This window comes from Phodopus roborovskii, unplaced genomic scaffold (assembly GCF_943737965.1).
Source record: "Phodopus roborovskii unplaced genomic scaffold, PHOROB, whole genome shotgun sequence".
In the NCBI taxonomy this organism is placed as follows: domain Eukaryota; kingdom Metazoa; phylum Chordata; class Mammalia; order Rodentia; family Cricetidae; genus Phodopus; species Phodopus roborovskii.
Genome location: NW_026126416.1, coordinates 23,340,346 through 23,356,571, shown reverse-complemented (window position 1 = coordinate 23,356,571; position 16,226 = coordinate 23,340,346). Strand labels below are relative to the sequence as shown.

General features: G+C 41.2%; 1 protein-coding gene across 2 annotated transcripts in view; it reads left to right on the top strand.

Annotated features, from left to right (window-relative positions):
* Positions 1-16,226, top strand: part of Ptpra (protein tyrosine phosphatase receptor type A) — a 107,809-nt gene that overhangs the window by 66,043 nt on the left and 25,540 nt on the right. For both annotated transcript variants that reach the window (XM_051183383.1, XM_051183382.1), the window contains 3 exons: positions 3,063-3,147; positions 4,454-4,527; positions 4,802-4,938. In XM_051183383.1, coding sequence (XP_051039340.1) covers positions 3,063-3,147; positions 4,454-4,527; positions 4,802-4,938 — 296 coding nt within the window. The remainder of the gene's footprint in view (positions 1-3,062; positions 3,148-4,453; positions 4,528-4,801; positions 4,939-16,226) is intronic.

Below are 16,226 nucleotides of genomic sequence, written 5' to 3'. Positions count from 1 at the left end.
CTTAGAAGTTGTTGTAGACCAAGACAAGGAGATTAGACTTCATTAACAAAAGGAGACAGTGGAGGTTGGGACTAGAATGTTAGTGACAACAGAGAATGAAAAAAAAAAGAGGCAGTCACATTTGATATATTGGTTTGCTGTGAAATGATAATCTTAGTGTCACACTAAGAAACACAAATAAATGCAAAAACAGTCCAGCAGAACTGTTTATTTTTGCAAAAAGAGTGTGCCTTGGACCTAACTGGCCTAGCAAGCACTCTCAGGCAGGAAGTGCACATAGTTTTTATTCTAACAAGGCAGTGACTGTGTCTCCTCCTATTGGTGGGAGCTCAACCTTACAGTCTGACATGATTGGCTAATCTATAGGAAGAGGAAGTGCATGATGGTCAGGTCTCAGAAATGTCTAGTGATTGAACATACAGACATGTAACCAGTTGGAAAAGCTTTGTGGGATGTTAGCTATCTTTGATAGGAGAAAAAAAATGTTCCTCAGGGACTATAGCCCTAAAAGAAATTGCTTACAGCTGGGTTGGATAGAGAAGGTATGCATGAAGAAGTCAAAGAGAGTTCTGCATTTCTTGCTTGAGCAACAGGATTAGAATGCTAGCTACAGAATGGTAAAAGCATTTGTAGTATGGAAAATTTATGTTGCTTGTGAAGCCTGTGAAGTTGAAAGTGGAGGTGGCCTGTAGGTTTTTGAGGATCAAGCAACGTGAATATGGGAACGTCTGTCATATCATTTGAAATTACAAGCATCTGATCAGATAATAGATTGAAAATAAGAAAGCATCCCCAAGGTCACAACCCTGAGAAGTTTCCACAGTCATAGAGCACTGCTGTTTCTAGCAAAGGAGACAGATGAAATAGCCAGGGAACTTTGTTATGGGGAGGAAATGCTTCAGAGAGGAGGGTGGTCATCTAGTGTGAATGTTCATTTTAAGATAGGAATTGCATACTGCAGTGTTTGAAATTTACCACCAATAAAAAAGTATGGTAAGCATTCCCTATCCCTTTAGGCTGGGATGGTGGTACTTAGCTCTAATCCAGCCTTTGGGTGATAAAATGAGGATTGTGAACTATGGGCTATATCGTGATACCCTATTTCCAGCCACACACACACCCACACATTTCTCTCCAACTACTGTTCCTTTTATTTGTAAATGTACCCTGATGTAAAAGTCCTCATAAAACGAGTGGCTCTGTTCCTCCCCGATCTCTGTCCTCCTGTCACTCCATTTAGGCTTTCTTACCTATACTCAAAAGAAATCGCTCCAAAGCCTCACCAGTAGCTGTCATCTGGTCAAGCCGGTTTCGTATCTGTTTCACCTGATTTACCCTGCCAGCACTGTTTGAATTCACTTCTCCTTCCTTAGAGACTGCTCTTGGCTTTCTGCTGAAATGGCTTCCTACCTTGTGATTGCTACTGTTCCTAAGTCAGTTTACCAGAACTTTTAAACAAAGGAAAATTCAAGTATGTCCTTTCTGTGTCAGTCTTCCAATAATGCTATTTTTCTCATCGTATTCCAAATTAAAGCCACACTCGCTGCCGTGGCCTATAACATAAGTTTTCTGGCCCCTGCCCACCTCTCCAGTTGAACCTGCCAAGTTCTAAGCCATTAGGCTTGTCATTTCTTATGTCTAGAGCGCTCTTCACACAGACCTCCTCATGGTTCACTTTGCCCTGTTACTTAGTGCTCTCCTGAAGTGTAACCTGTAAGGGGCAGGGACAGATCTCAAGAGTGCTCTGCCACACTCCACTGCCATCTCCCTGCTGCTTTTTTCTTCTTGTTGTTTCCTCCAAATCCCTTGTCTCTGTCTTAAGTGACACGTCTGTGACTGTAGGCTTTCTATCCCTGGGTGCGTCTGTCAGTATCCCAAACAGCCAAGCATACATACACTTGCTGCTCTGTGATGCATTTTGAAAGAGTTCTGGTAAGAGGGTGAATCGGGTGAAAATGGGACTGTTCCTATTAGATTTGGCGATTGCTGTTGTTTGGTCCTTGCTGAGCAGCTTTGGTGGAGTCAGTGTAAATGGATCAGGAGAACCTGAGGGAAGGGCAAGAAGTAAAGAAAAGCAACAGCTGTGAGTCGTTTGCTGAGACAGAGGATAAGTGAAGTCAAGAAGATAAAAAGTTTGAGGTGACAACAATGGACATAGTCCAGAGACCACCTGGCAGGATTGGCCCTCACATAAAAGGGACACACCCTCTCACAAGCAGCAGGGAAAGGTTTGTAGTGAGTAGAAGTGGAGTCCTGACCTGGTCTGCCGCATGAGAAATGTGGCTAGGTACTGATCTAGAGCCTGTGGAGTGGAGGGAAGGCTCGACCGTCTGCTCAAGCCAGACTTTGTCATGGTCGGGATCTTGGCAGAAAGGCAGCTGAGGGGAAAAGATATGGAAAGTGATGGAAGGGAATAAGGAGCACAGGGTAGCTTCTGATGCATAAGGATCTAGCAGCAGCATCTCCTAGTTTCATCTTATTCTAGTGACAGGAAACCACTGGGGTTTATGATAGAACAATCTTCTCTTCTGTCTCCTGTTTTTTCTCTAGTCAGAGCTCATTGAGACTGGGAAGGAGTGTAATGTGTAATGCTGGCCCTACATTCCTGGCCTGCCAGTGTTTGTACCTCCAAATCTTTGAGTACTTTATATGTGTTAAATTTGAATTCAGATGATATAGCAATGAAAGAGTCTCTGGCTTAAAGGACAGTTCTATCCCGATGCAGGAAGTCATACAGTAAATAAGTGTTTGGTATATCAGAGATAGGTAGGACTCTGCTGCATCCCCCCACCTAATGGCCCTAAGGTGGCAGAGGGTATTCTTTCCTCACATACTCTAACACATGTACTTGCTCCTTGCTCTTTTGTTGCATTTCTGCACACATCCTTTCTGTTTCTCATTTTGTTCTCAGTGTGTGTGTTTGTATTTCACATCCTGCTATCTGCAGAAATATGTAATGGATAGTGCACCTCCACCCCACATCAGTGTATCTTCCTGAGCTTCCAACTTGAGCCCTTCATTGTGCAACACAGTTATGACTTATTCTTTTCTCTTGGTTTCAGATGAGACACCAATTATTGCGGTGATGGTGGCCCTGTCCTCTCTGCTAGTAATAGTGTTTATTATCATAGTTCTGTACATGTTAAGGTAAGTATGTTAATGTTACTGCATTTGCTTAGAATATCTTGACACCCCTGTGTCTCAGTAAGCCCACACAGTCCAGAAGACAGTAGGGTAAGGACAATGAGTAGGGTAGAGGGACAATGACTCGTGATTGTGCTTATATTAAAGTACTCCTTAGAACTTAGACTTATACTACAGTCTTCCTTAAGACCTAAGCTCACTGGCTTTGCTTTATCTGTCCAAGCCAAGTCTTCTAATTCTAAATGAGGCTAAAACCTAGAGTAGAGAGATGGGAGACTTCCATACTATCTTATTACTGACAGTTGCTTCAAGATTTTCAGCTCTTGTCCTTTGAAACAACCTCTTAAAGGCCCCTTTGTTTCTAGCTGAGGCTTTGTCCCCAAACCTCTAGGACATCTGGCCTTTGTTTGCTAGGCAGATCTTAGGGTAAAATATTCTGCCTGACCTTTCAGAAGCTTCTAGATAATGAACAGAAGCCAGGAGAGAAACACAAGAGAAAGAAGAATGTGGTTCATTTGTTCTCTTCCTGCTGAAGCTACTGCCCTGACGACCTGGGTTTAACTCCTCCTTATCTTGAACCCATCCTGCTCTGTGTTCCCTTTGTTCTTCCCCTGGAATTAAGAGAGGGGGCTGTGTACCCATCTCCATTAAACCTGTGTTCTCTCATTCTGGAACTCTGGACTTCTCCCCCATGACTCTTAAGCTGTCCTGAGGGAACACCAGGATTTTTGTTTCATAAAGATCTTACTATTCCACCTGATGGTGGTAGTGCACGCCTTTAATCTCAGCACTGGAGAGGCAGAGGCAGATGGATCTCTGAATTTGAGACCAGCCTGGCCTACAAGAGCTAGTTCCAGGAGAGGCTCCAAAGCTATACAAAGAAACCCTGTCTCAGAAAACAAAAAAAGATCTTACTCTTCCATCCTGTCCCACCCACTGTGCCATGCTCTTACACACACACACACACACACACACACACACCCCACTATATCACATTGACTGTATTCCACCTGTTATGGTTGTACACTCAAGTGTATTGTGGAGTTGAAGCTACACAGAGGAACCAGGCGGGCTAGAACATAGTGTTGCCTCAGCTGGACTTTAGGATGCTGAGCGTAAGAAAGACCAGTATTCCCAAGGTGCTCAGTCACCACGGAATGGAGCTGCCTCAGATGTGCCTGACTTGTATCTCTCTTTTAAAACATTTGATTTGACAGAGAGATTTAGAAAAGTGTAGTCAATAACAAGAATGCAAAGACAGTAATTTACCTCTGTGCCTAGTTTTTCATTACAGATATTTTCTCATTAGGTTTAAGAAATACAAGCAAGCTGGGAGCCATTCCAATTCTTTCCGCCTGTCAAATGGCCGCACAGAGGATGTGGGTAAGGCATGGGAAACCTCTGAAGAAGAAAACCAAGAAATTAATATTTCTCCATCCTTTTTTATTTATTTTATTTGTACACATGCCAACATGTGGAATCTGGGCATCCATTTGAGGCCATCAAGCTTGGTGACAAACACCTTTTACTGATGGAGCCATGTCCCTGGCTCTTTTCCCCATTTTTTTCAAAAGAATGAGAAGACCATTAATCTTCACAAAAGGGACTACATCTGTCTCCAGGGCACCTAACTTACCCTCCCTTTTATACACTACAGAGCCCCAAAGTGTACCACTTCTGGCCAGGTCCCCAAGCACCAACAGAAAGTACCCACCACTGCCTGTGGACAAACTGGAAGAGGAGATTAACCGAAGAATGGCTGATGACAATAAGCTCTTCAGAGAGGAATTCAACGTGAGTCCTTTGTTGTTAGCAAAAAGGAAGGGAGACCTAAGGTCTGGCCTTTTGAGTCATGGGTTATAAAATAGATTTCTAATGAATATTGGATGAGAAGTGTTTTTTTTAACAAGTTCATCTTTCTCCTTTCCTGTATAATCATGGAAAGAAAATTTTAAAAAAGGAAATTGCTTCACCTCCCTCATCTACCCATCCATTCATTCCTGATTAGTTCATTCATCGTCATGTCTAGTAACTCATTTGTTTTGAGAATTATAAGCATCTTACAGGTACCAACTAACATTCTAGGTGCCAGGGATAGAATACAGAGCAAAAATAAATCCCACTCCCAATTTTAAAGAAATCTCTGCCCCCTCAAGAAACTATTTATAAGGACAAAATTACCTATACAGTCAAACAGCAATTCAAGCCATATTCTATAACAGGGATCTAGAGTGTATATAGAAGGTAATAGGAATAGATGGATATAAAAAGTAGCAGCTACTACAGAATGCAGAGTATTGAGGTTTGTGTTTTCTATGTCTCTCAAGGAAGCAGAATAAGAATAAACCAGCAGCCGGTGATCCTGGGTCAAAAGTTTTCTTGCTGAGTATATAACTCAGTGATAGCTTACCTAGCATGCACGGGCCCCTGAGTTCATTTCCCAGGACTACAGAAAAGGGTAAGAGAGGCTTTAACCAAGTCTAGTTTGAAGTCATATCATTCCAGCTATTTGGGAGGCTGAAACAGGAAGAACACAGGTTCAAGACCAGCCTGGGCAACTTAGTAAGCTGCTTTCTCAATAGAATATATAACTAGTATTTAAGCACAATTTCCTTGAAGAAGCAGGCAGAGTGGAGAAAGGGAAGTGAAGTGTTAGAAATGGCAGAAGCAAGTGTCTGGGTAAGAGAAAGGCATATTCAGAAGTTTTTTAAAGGGCTGCATGGCAACATTCCCTTCTAATTGAGCTGGTCCTTCATGTGGAGAGGAGAAAACTCTTTAAGACTCATGAAGCCTAGCTACTTGTGCTCCCAAGTAGCCATTTGCGCTGGGGTGAGCTTTTCTCCCAGTGTTTCAGCTGCATCTGAGTCATCCACATTCCTACCCAGTAAACTTAGGGTTCCCTCTGCTCAACTTGGGTAGAATCATTTCTCTATTCTGTCCCTGGTGCCCTATCTGGCATGAGTAGACATTTAATAATGTCTTCCCAAGAAAAGTCCTGTAACAGGGAGTAGTAGGGGGAAAAAATAGAAAAGCCTAGGCTGTACCAGTCAGCTCTGGATTGTTTTGAGTGAAGTAGAATCCTGTGAACTGTGCTGATGTGTATTTTAAAAAGAAAAGAAAGAAAGAAAGAAAAGAAAGGAATGGTTCTGTTTGCTCTACGGAGAAGAGTCGGGGTGGGGGGTGCGGAGTATGACCAGATTAGGGTCCAGGAATACAGCTAGTCTGCAGCAGCTGAGACCAGTATTAAGTTTATAATTATCTAACATGGTAATTATTACAGAGCAGGAGTAGATTTAAGAGCAGAAGAGAACAGTCCCAGGACTGCTGGCTTCGTGGCCTTTTGCACTCTGTCATGTGTCACCTCTGTCTTATAGGTAGGCTCCTCCCATATTGCCAAAATAACTACCCCAGTTCCAGGCATAATGGAGATGCAGTCAGGTCCACTGGAAGAAGGGTGACTGTTTTAAGTTTCTGAAAATGTCTTTTGTCACATGTTTCTTCTTAAAGTAGTCCTAGGTAGGTGAGAAAGTTCATGCAGCTTCCTAAGGTCAGTGAAGACTGTCTCTGATCTAAACAGATAACCCCACAGGGGAACTTCAGAATCAAAAAGGAAAGAAGGATGGAATCAGGCTCAGTCAATAGAATGTTTGCCATTCAGGCCTAGGCCCTAGGTTTAGATCACCAACACCCATGGGAAAAACTGGGCATTTTGGTATATTCCTTTAATCCCAGAACTGGTAGGCTAAAGACCCCCTGCAGCTCCCTGGTTGGCTGACCTAGCCAAATTGGTGGGCTCAGTGAGAGCTGCTATTTCAAAAAATAATAATAATAATAATAATAGAGGGTGATTAAGAAAGACACCCATTACCCACATTACACAAATGCACACTCAAACATCACATGCAGGATCCTCCCCCCCAAAAAAGGAAAAGTGGTTATTAAGTGGTCACATCAACCACTTATACTCAGTGCTCCACTGCTGAAGGGCTTAGGTTCACATTTGCTTCTTCAGAAAAATCCCTGGCTTCAGTGTGAAGAGTAAGTGGAAGGGAGCAAAGACTTGAAGCCCACACTCATCTACCAGGGAAGAGTTAACAGAATAGCCCAGACCTCCTGTTTTGTTTTAAACTGTGGGGAAAAAAGACTACCATTTAATACTCATTATTGTTTGAGAACATTTGGCACATCCCACCAGACAGCCTCACAGATGGAACTGTGGTAGACATTGTACTGTTCTGTAATCTGTAACACCAACTGCTTCTGGATAATGGTGTGATCCTATTGACATACTTGTTTGTAAAATTGTTTTTTTGAAATAACATCCCCCATGATACCATAATAAAACATTCTGGTAAATCCTTGGAGAGAAGTCCTAGAGGCATGATAGACACATTTGATATAGATAGATAGACAGATAGATAGACAGACAGACAGACAGACAGATAGATAGATTAATAGATAGATAGATAGATAGATAGATAGATAGATAGATAGTAGCAAGGGGAGGAATGTAGCAATGAGTGCCATCTGGTGAGTGTTCACCTGGAACATAAACATTTCTTCTTAGTTCCTGTTTACTTAGAACCTGATCTCCAGTGAGATGGAGTGATAGTGTACTTAAAAGTTCTCTTCACCAAGAGGGTTTGTCCTGTATTCATTTAGAGTTGTCAGTGAAGTAAGTATATATTCAACAACAGTCTCCTTCTATCCAGCTTGTGTCAGCATAGCACACAGAGCCAAGTATACACCAGAGGGGATTTTTTGCCCTTAGTCATCTGTTGACATCAATAAGAAGTCATAAATGTCTTCTGAAGGAGAAGGATCTGTGGCATGTGGCAGGTCTTCTCTATACATTGCTTCTATCTATGGTGGAATTCTTCAGGCATATCCATATTTGTAACTTATGAATCACATAACTAATTTACGACAGGAAGCTACCTTGAATCAAGTAAATAGTTTCCACTCTAGGGCTCAGTTCTAAGCTAGGAGTATTATGGTCTTGCAAGCAATATCATGTGCTTTTCCCCTTTATGAATTTTTTTATTTTAAGTGTCATATTCAGCCTTACTGTGGATGTTTTAAGAGTCCCATGGAGCCTACTAGAACAAATTTTGTCTCAGCCTAGATCATTTGTTTTCTGATCACTCAGTAAATAGATCAGAGAAGGATAACCAGTATATACTATATCCTTTCTCCAAGATTCAAAACAGCCAAACAATTATTGCTCCTTTTTCTGGGGAGAGATGGTGCGGATAAGGAGCAAGAGCTTGTCCTTTATGTCGGAGAAGGTAGCCTGGCATGCCTACAGTTTTGACCTTAAGAAAACTTGGCTCAAGTCACAAACCAGCTATGGGTTTTCCTTGTTCTGTTCTGCTTTTATGTCCACCATGCATATCTAAAATACATAACTTCCTGTTCTAGTAGCTTGGCATCGTTAGCATGATGGTCAGGTTCCTATGAAATATGAAACTATGTGACAAAATACTGGTAAAAGTGGCCACGGCATAGACAGATCAGGATTATTTATCACTGAGGTCTCTCTTTTCATGAAAGGGGAAACAGCTTCAAAGAGTGTGTGCAACTTGAAGAGAGTATATACTTGTCCCATTAATACAGATTCTAGGTAGTGGGAGTGCTACATTAGGGAGAAACTCGCTGGAAAGCCAACTGTAAATCTGCAGCTCCAGCTGATAACTGACTCAATTCATCATAATCCAGTATTGACTTAACTTACTTTCTTACTGTATAGGCCAGGATGTCCTGAAATTTACTATGTAGCTCAGTCTAGCCAGGAACTCCAGATCCTCCTGCCTCAGCCTCCTGAGTTCCAGAAATGCTGGAACTTCTAGGACTACAAGCATGCACCATCCATCACACCCAGGCCCACAGACTTTGTTAGAGACCATGACTTCTTTGTGTTAGTCTGTTTGATCTCTCTCTCCCTCTCTCTCTCTCTCCCTCTCTCCCTCTCTCCCTATCTCTCCCTATCCATTCCATTTCCATTTCCCCATCACCTGCTTCCTTTCTCACCTTTTCCCCAAGGTATAACTGTGTTTCCCAGGCTAGCCTCAAGCTCCCAGTTTCAGAAGCTTTTTCCATCTTGGTAGCTGACACTTCTAGTTCTGGATACTATAGAATATATAGTAGCTTGATGTCCTACAAGCGTTCAGATTTTCTGTAGCACTTAAGATAAGCCTATGTAGAAACTTAGCCTTTGGTAGGTCAGTGCTCTGGGACATATTCTGCTGTAATAGGAATCCCCTAATGGAGGCCAGTTCAGGCCAGAACCTCTTCCTTTACCCAACCTATAAATGCTCCATTGTGAGTAACCTATAATAGTGAAATTCTGGATTCTCAGAAATTAGTTATCTCAAGGCCAGAGATCGGTATATCCTAAAGGTTGTGTTTTCCTTTGCCAATGTGAGTTACCAAAGGAATTGTGATGCAAATTCTTAAGATGGAGAAACAGGTCACAGTTTATGAGTATGGATGTACTTAGTCAGTGTTTGTCCTAACAGGTGCCTGGCCACACTCTAATTAAAGGGATAAAAATGACCCAAGCTTAGGTGTCAGGTGAGAAGTGGCACTTTGTCTAACAGGGTAGGTCCCCTGAAGTGACTTGAGCTACTGCTTTCCATTTCCCGTATCATTCAGAGATTCCATGGTTTTCCTCACCAGTGTGTATGATACATCAAGGACTATGCTAAAGATCCCACTAGGGACGTAGTGAAGATGTCATTATTTTCCTGACTTAAAAAGTAGGAAGTCAGCAATCAGGAGTCAGAGGCAGGCGGATCTCTGTGAGTTCAAGGACATCCTGGTCTACTAAGAAAGTTCCAGGTCAGCCAGAACTATTATACAGAAAAACTCTTTCTTGAGAAAAAAACAAACAAAAAAGTAAGAAGCCAGGCTGGAGAGAAGGCTGAGTCAGTAAAATGCTCGAGGACCCAGGACACTTGTGATCACCATGCTGAGGAAGTGGGGCCAGGTGGAACTCCGGAACTTTGTCTTCAGAACAAGGTAGATAGCACCGGAAGAATAACGCGACGCATGAGTGTGTCCTTTGACCCACACACATGCACACACGTGAACAGATGAACACACACACACACATCAAGAAGTCAAGTAAATTGAGGGGTGGGGGGCTGTCTTTCTTTTGGGAAGACACTGAATAGTTGGCAAAATCAGAAAATTAGCTGGAATAGCAAGCCTCAGGCAGAACAGGCCCTGCCTTGGTGGTTCTGGGCTACAGTTTCCAAAATCCTGGGAAAGAATCTAGGCAGTATTGTTAGACTTCACTTCTTAGAAAAGTCATCCCAGGTAAGGACAGTGAGCAGCTAACATGGCTACTGTCCTAGAAGAATACTTTATAATCATCAGATGCAGAAGGCCCTCTAAGCAGAATGAAAGATTCAGAAACCAGAATGAATTGGGCATACACACACCTTTACTTCCAGCACTCAGGAGGCAGAAAGAAGTAGGTGGATCTCTGAGTTTGAGGCTAGAGGGAGGGGGCAGGTGTTTAGGGAAATGGATGCTTAAAAACAAAAAACAAAACAAAACAACAAAAAAAAAAAACCAGAATAGAAAGAACTGAAAGCTAATATACAGTATTTTATTTTTAATTAAGACAAAAACAAAACCCTTATGATATGACAAATTTTGCCATTAAGAAGGTTGTCAAATGAAAGAACTTTTGTTGTTGGCCTGCAAATTGGCTCTCTGACTTCCACATGAATGCCATGGCACACAAGTGCCCCACACTCCACATATAGTCTTTCTCATACACACACACACACACACACACACACTCCCTCACTCACACACATGATTACAACAGTATGCAGTACAAGTAGTATCCACCAAGTAGCCAACTGATGTAATAATTTCTTACAGCCTTCATGAAATTCCTCACTGTCACAAAGATGAACATATTGACATAGCAAGGTATAGTATGTGAAATACTGTACAGTGCAGATAAATGTAGATGTCAAAATCCCAAGTTTGTTGTTTTTAATATCTGTAAATACCTGTACATGTTTAGGTGTGCGAATTCATGTCTGAGAGAAGCTGAATGCTAATGGTTGGTTTCCACAAAGGAGTGTAGAAGATAGGAAGGACCTAACTTTCTGCTGTGTTATTAAACTTCTATAATAAGCATTTTTTTGTTTGTTTGTTTTTTTGTGTGTGGTTTTTTTTTTTGTTGTTTTTTTTTTTTGTTGTTGTTTTTTTTTTTTTTTTTTTTTTTTTTTTTGCTTTTTTATTTTTTTCAAGACAGGATTTCTCTGTGTAGCCCTGGCTTTCCTGTAGATCAAGGTGGCCTCGAACTCAGAGATCCACTTGCCTCTGCCTCCCAATTGCTGAAACTAAAGGCATGTGTCCACATTGCCTTGGTGTGTGTGTGTGTGTGTGTGTGTGTGTGTGAGTGTGTACATATACATATATTTTTTTTAAAGTGGGTGGTAGTGATTGTTTTAGATGTAAGAAATGAAGCTGATGAGCTGTAGTGTGCTTTGGTAGGTATATTGCATTTGGAATGGAGGAGTTTGGTTTGACTTCCACCAGGATATCTGAGGTCAGGTCACTGTGAAAAGGTATACCACCAAATGTCAAATGTGTTGTTCTGACTCACTGGCCACTAACTTGAAGGGACAATGGGTGTAGGGCTTGAAGCTCTTTTCAGATATTGGACAGGCTTAAGAAAGGCTGCATAGTATTCCTATGACACCCTGCTGATTGGAAGTTTGAGGCTGTATCTTTCATCTGGAACTTTTTTATTCACCAACATTTGTCTTAGGAAGAAACATTGAATTTCTTAACACATTAAAAAGTCCCTTCCTGGGTTTCCTAAAACTGCTCAGAGTTTAAAGAGGAAAAGAAAGAGAAAATTTAGTTCCCAAGAGAAAAAAGAAGAGGAAAGAGGTGAAGCCAGTGAGATCGTCTAAACCTGTGGATAGCGCCCCTCCAGGTTCCCCTACCTTTAATAACAACTTAATTGTCAGACTACCAGGTAAAGGAGACATGTGATGGGATGAACAGACATTTGAGTTACCTTAATGAGCTAAACCCCATGGAAATTAACAAGAATCGCAACAGGGGCTTTGGGTTTTCACCATGGCTGGACTCTGGAAGGGGAACAGGAAAGGTACCAGCTGACATCTGGGTTTGTATTACTTAGTGCAAGGAAAATGTAGAAGAGATTATGAATCTGGTTGTTGTGCTCTTTTAGATGAAACGTATAGATGACCTGGGAGGGTGCTGGTGACTGAGGTGAGAGTCCTTGAAGGGAGATTTGGCAGTGACGGGGAATTGAGACTTCAGTAAGAATGGGGAAGCCTGACAAAAAGGAAGGATTGAGAAGCCAAAGATAAAAATAAATTTTTACTATGAATATTTTCTTCAAAAAAATTCACTCAGGAAATAAATTATCAGATATAAAAGCAGCATAAGACTTAATTTTGTATATAGGCCATAAAAATCTAATACTTTTTAAATATATCATTTATATTAGTACCCAAGATATAAAGTCCTTAAGAATAAACTTAACAAAACATTTGCAAAATCTTCAGAGAAAATTATAGGAATGTTTGCACACACAAAACTAGTTAAGAAATAAGTCTGTGGGTTAGGAAGCTCTGTGTGTGAAGATGCCAGTTCTCCTCAGACTGATACACAGATTCAATGCAATTCCAATAAAAATCCCAACAGGTTTTTTGTGGAACTTGACAAGCTGATTCTAAAAATTTTTATGGAGGAGGAAAGAATCAAGACTAGTCAAGACAATCCTGAAGAAGAAGAACAAGGTGAGGAGAACTGCCTTAGCAGACACAAAGAGCCCTTACTAGACAGTTCGGTGTTGTCGCTGGGGTAGAGAGGCCGAGCAGAGCAGTGAAATACCAAGAGCAGACCCCATGTATAAGTAGAAACAGATTCATCACAGAAATGCTGTTGCCTTTTTGGTTGGGGAAAGAATGGCCCTTGGAATGTATATACTGGAACAACAGGACAGTCCTGTGAGAGTTAATGAAGCAGGTCATTTGTCTCATATAGACACAAATACCAATTCCATTTGGCATAAATATTGACGTTTAAAGGACAGAATTGTAAAATGTGAAAATAATGTAGGAAAATATAACTATAACTTCACATAAGAAATGGTTTCTCAAACCTGAAAATGATGGTAAAGTAAAAGATAGGTGAATTTAACTACATGCAAATCAAAAGTTCTTTTGTTAACTAGAAACCATGAAAGAAAATGAAAGCTCACAGATAACTGTGATCAGTAAGTATCCAGAATAGATAAAGAAATAAAGGGAAAAATTACAACCCAGTAAAACAATGAGGAACATTAGGTGAGGTACTGCATAGAGGAGGAAACCCTTTACCCAGTAAACTGGAAAGATAATGGCCCTGTTGGTAATATAGAAATGTAAGTTATGGCTATAGTTAATACATTTAAAGTATGACAGTAGCAGATATGGATGGATGAAGGTACCAAATGGAACCTATTCTGTCACAGCTGTAGTGTAATTAGGGATAGTCACATTAAAAAGCAGTCTGGGGCTTAGGAAGATGGCTCAGCCATCAAGAGTTTATAATACTCTTGCATAGGACCTGAATTCCATTCCTAGCACTTAAGTCAGGCAGCTCACAACCACCTCTCATTCCAGCTGAGATCCAATGTCATCTTCTGGCCTCTTTAGGGCCACACACACACACACACACACACACACACACAGAGAGAGAGAGAGAGAGAGAGAGAGAGAGAGAGAGAGAGAGAGAGAGAGCATATACTTAGGCATGCATATATGTGAATAAAACTAAAGTAAATAAAAGACTAAAATAAAGTTTTAAAAGACTAAAGCAGAACTGTATTTGTCATTTATTAAAAAGAACAGATGCCAATTACAAACAACTGTCTGAATGACTTCAGAAACATGCCTTGATATCACTGTGATAAAACATGATGACCATGGGGAGGGAATGATTTATTTTAGCTTATATTTCTGGGTCACAGTCCATCAATGAGAGAAGTCAAGGCATGAACTCAAAACAAGGCAGGAACCTGGAGGCGGTAGCTGATACAAAGGCCAAGAAGGAGTGGTGCTTACTGGCTTGCTCCCCATGGCTTGCTCAGCCTGCTTTCTTATTGAACCCAGGACCACCAGCCCAGGGATGGACCACCCACAATGGGCTAGAACCTCCCCCTTCAATCACTAATTAAGAAAATGTTCTACAGTCTTGCCTACAGCCAGACTTTATGGAGGTATTTTCTCAACTGAGGTTTCCTTCTCTCAGATAACTTGTCAAGTTAACACAAAACTATTTATCCAGCACAAAACATAATGCTGAGCCAAAAGAAAATTTTATTATGCTTCCATTTTCATCACAAAATACACTGAGCAATAATAAGGGTGCAATATGGGATATAATTTATAACAAGATAATGATAAGCTTCAAGTTGACCTGTGAAAGGAGATAGAAGAGATCAGAAGGTGTGAAAGAATCCAGAATGAACTTGGAAGTTAAAGTGGATGACAGATGCACCTTTTCAAAAAATGTTGAGTTACCTTATCTTGGTTCCATTTAAGGTTTGATTAAGAAATGGAATGGTCTTTGATGCTACCTAGTGTTTGTAGAGAATTCCATGTCATCTAGCCATTCAGTTCTGTTGCTCGTTCCAGGAGTTAAGCAAGCTGTTTCTCAGAGTAAAAACCAAAGCAGTGTAAGGCCTGCTTTGTTTTGTCCAGACATAGGCAGAACAAGCCCTGTCTATTCTCCTGATCTTCCAAATGTCCCTTTTAAAGGCTTTGCCCACCTGAAGAGTTAGATTTTTTTTTTTCCATCATGACTAGGGTGGTCCTTAATGGACTGTGAGGTAGCAACCATTGTCATTTCCTACCTTTCCATATTAAAGATTGTGTTCTGTAGGGGCCAGGGATATAGCCCAGTTGGAAAACTACTTGTTTTGTATACAGAGCCCTGGGTTCAGGCCCCGTAGTTCAGGCCCCAGGAGCATAGTGGCACATTCCTTTAATCTCAGCACTCTGGAAATAGAGGCAGGAGGATCTTGAATTCAAAGTCATCTTCAGTTACATAGCAAGTTCAAATCCAGACTTGGCTAGCATAGTAATCTCACTCTCTCACTCCCTCTGCTCTTTATCATTTAGGAAAAGAAATGAACAGGAATCTTAGAAAATCTGGGGACTAAAAAAGCTGGCATTTCACCTGTCCTGTGCTGGGATAGAAACCTCTGGCCTAATGAAAGAAGATGAAGTATAGGTGAATTTGGGAAGTCCACTATTAGATATGTTCTCTGTTCTATGTCTAAGAGTTGACACACAGAAAGGAAAAAAACTTTATTGTCATGTACTGACAGCACAGAATCAAAGAAAACTGCCAGTCTTAGTGAAGTAACATGCAGACTCTCCAGGGTTTGAACTCTGAAATCTCTTGTGCCAGGAAGGAGTAAGAAGACTGTGAGACTACTTGCCCTTACCTTTAGATTCACAGTGTAACTTATATCTCTGTCATGCAAGTCCCAGGAAATAGCCTCGTTTCCTTCTCATCTGGCAAAACTAATAGTCCCAAAGCCAACTTTTCCTTCATTTGATCATTCTTATTTCCAAAGTCAGAAAACTGAGAGCTCTCCTTCATTCTTTTCTGTCCCCACAATCTACCTTCACTTCCTTCCATCTCCAAAGGCAGTGATACTAACTCCAGAATATATCTCAGATGCATCCACGTCCTTATACTGTCATCTGTCTTAGTCACTGTTCTGTTGCTGTGAAGAGACACTATGACACTTATGAAAGAAAGCATTTAATTGGGGTTTGCTTACAGTTGCAAAGATTTAGTCCATTATTGTGACAGTGGGGAGCATGATGTCATACAGGCAGGCACTAGAGAAGTAGCAAAGAGCCATATCCTGATTCAGAGTCTGAGAAAGAGAGCCTGGGCTGGCATGGGCTCTTAAAACCACAGAGCCCACACCTAGTGACACACTTCCTCCAACAAGGCTACACCTCCTAATCCTTTCAAATAGTGCCACTAAGCATTGTAAGTGGTGACTAAGCATTCGA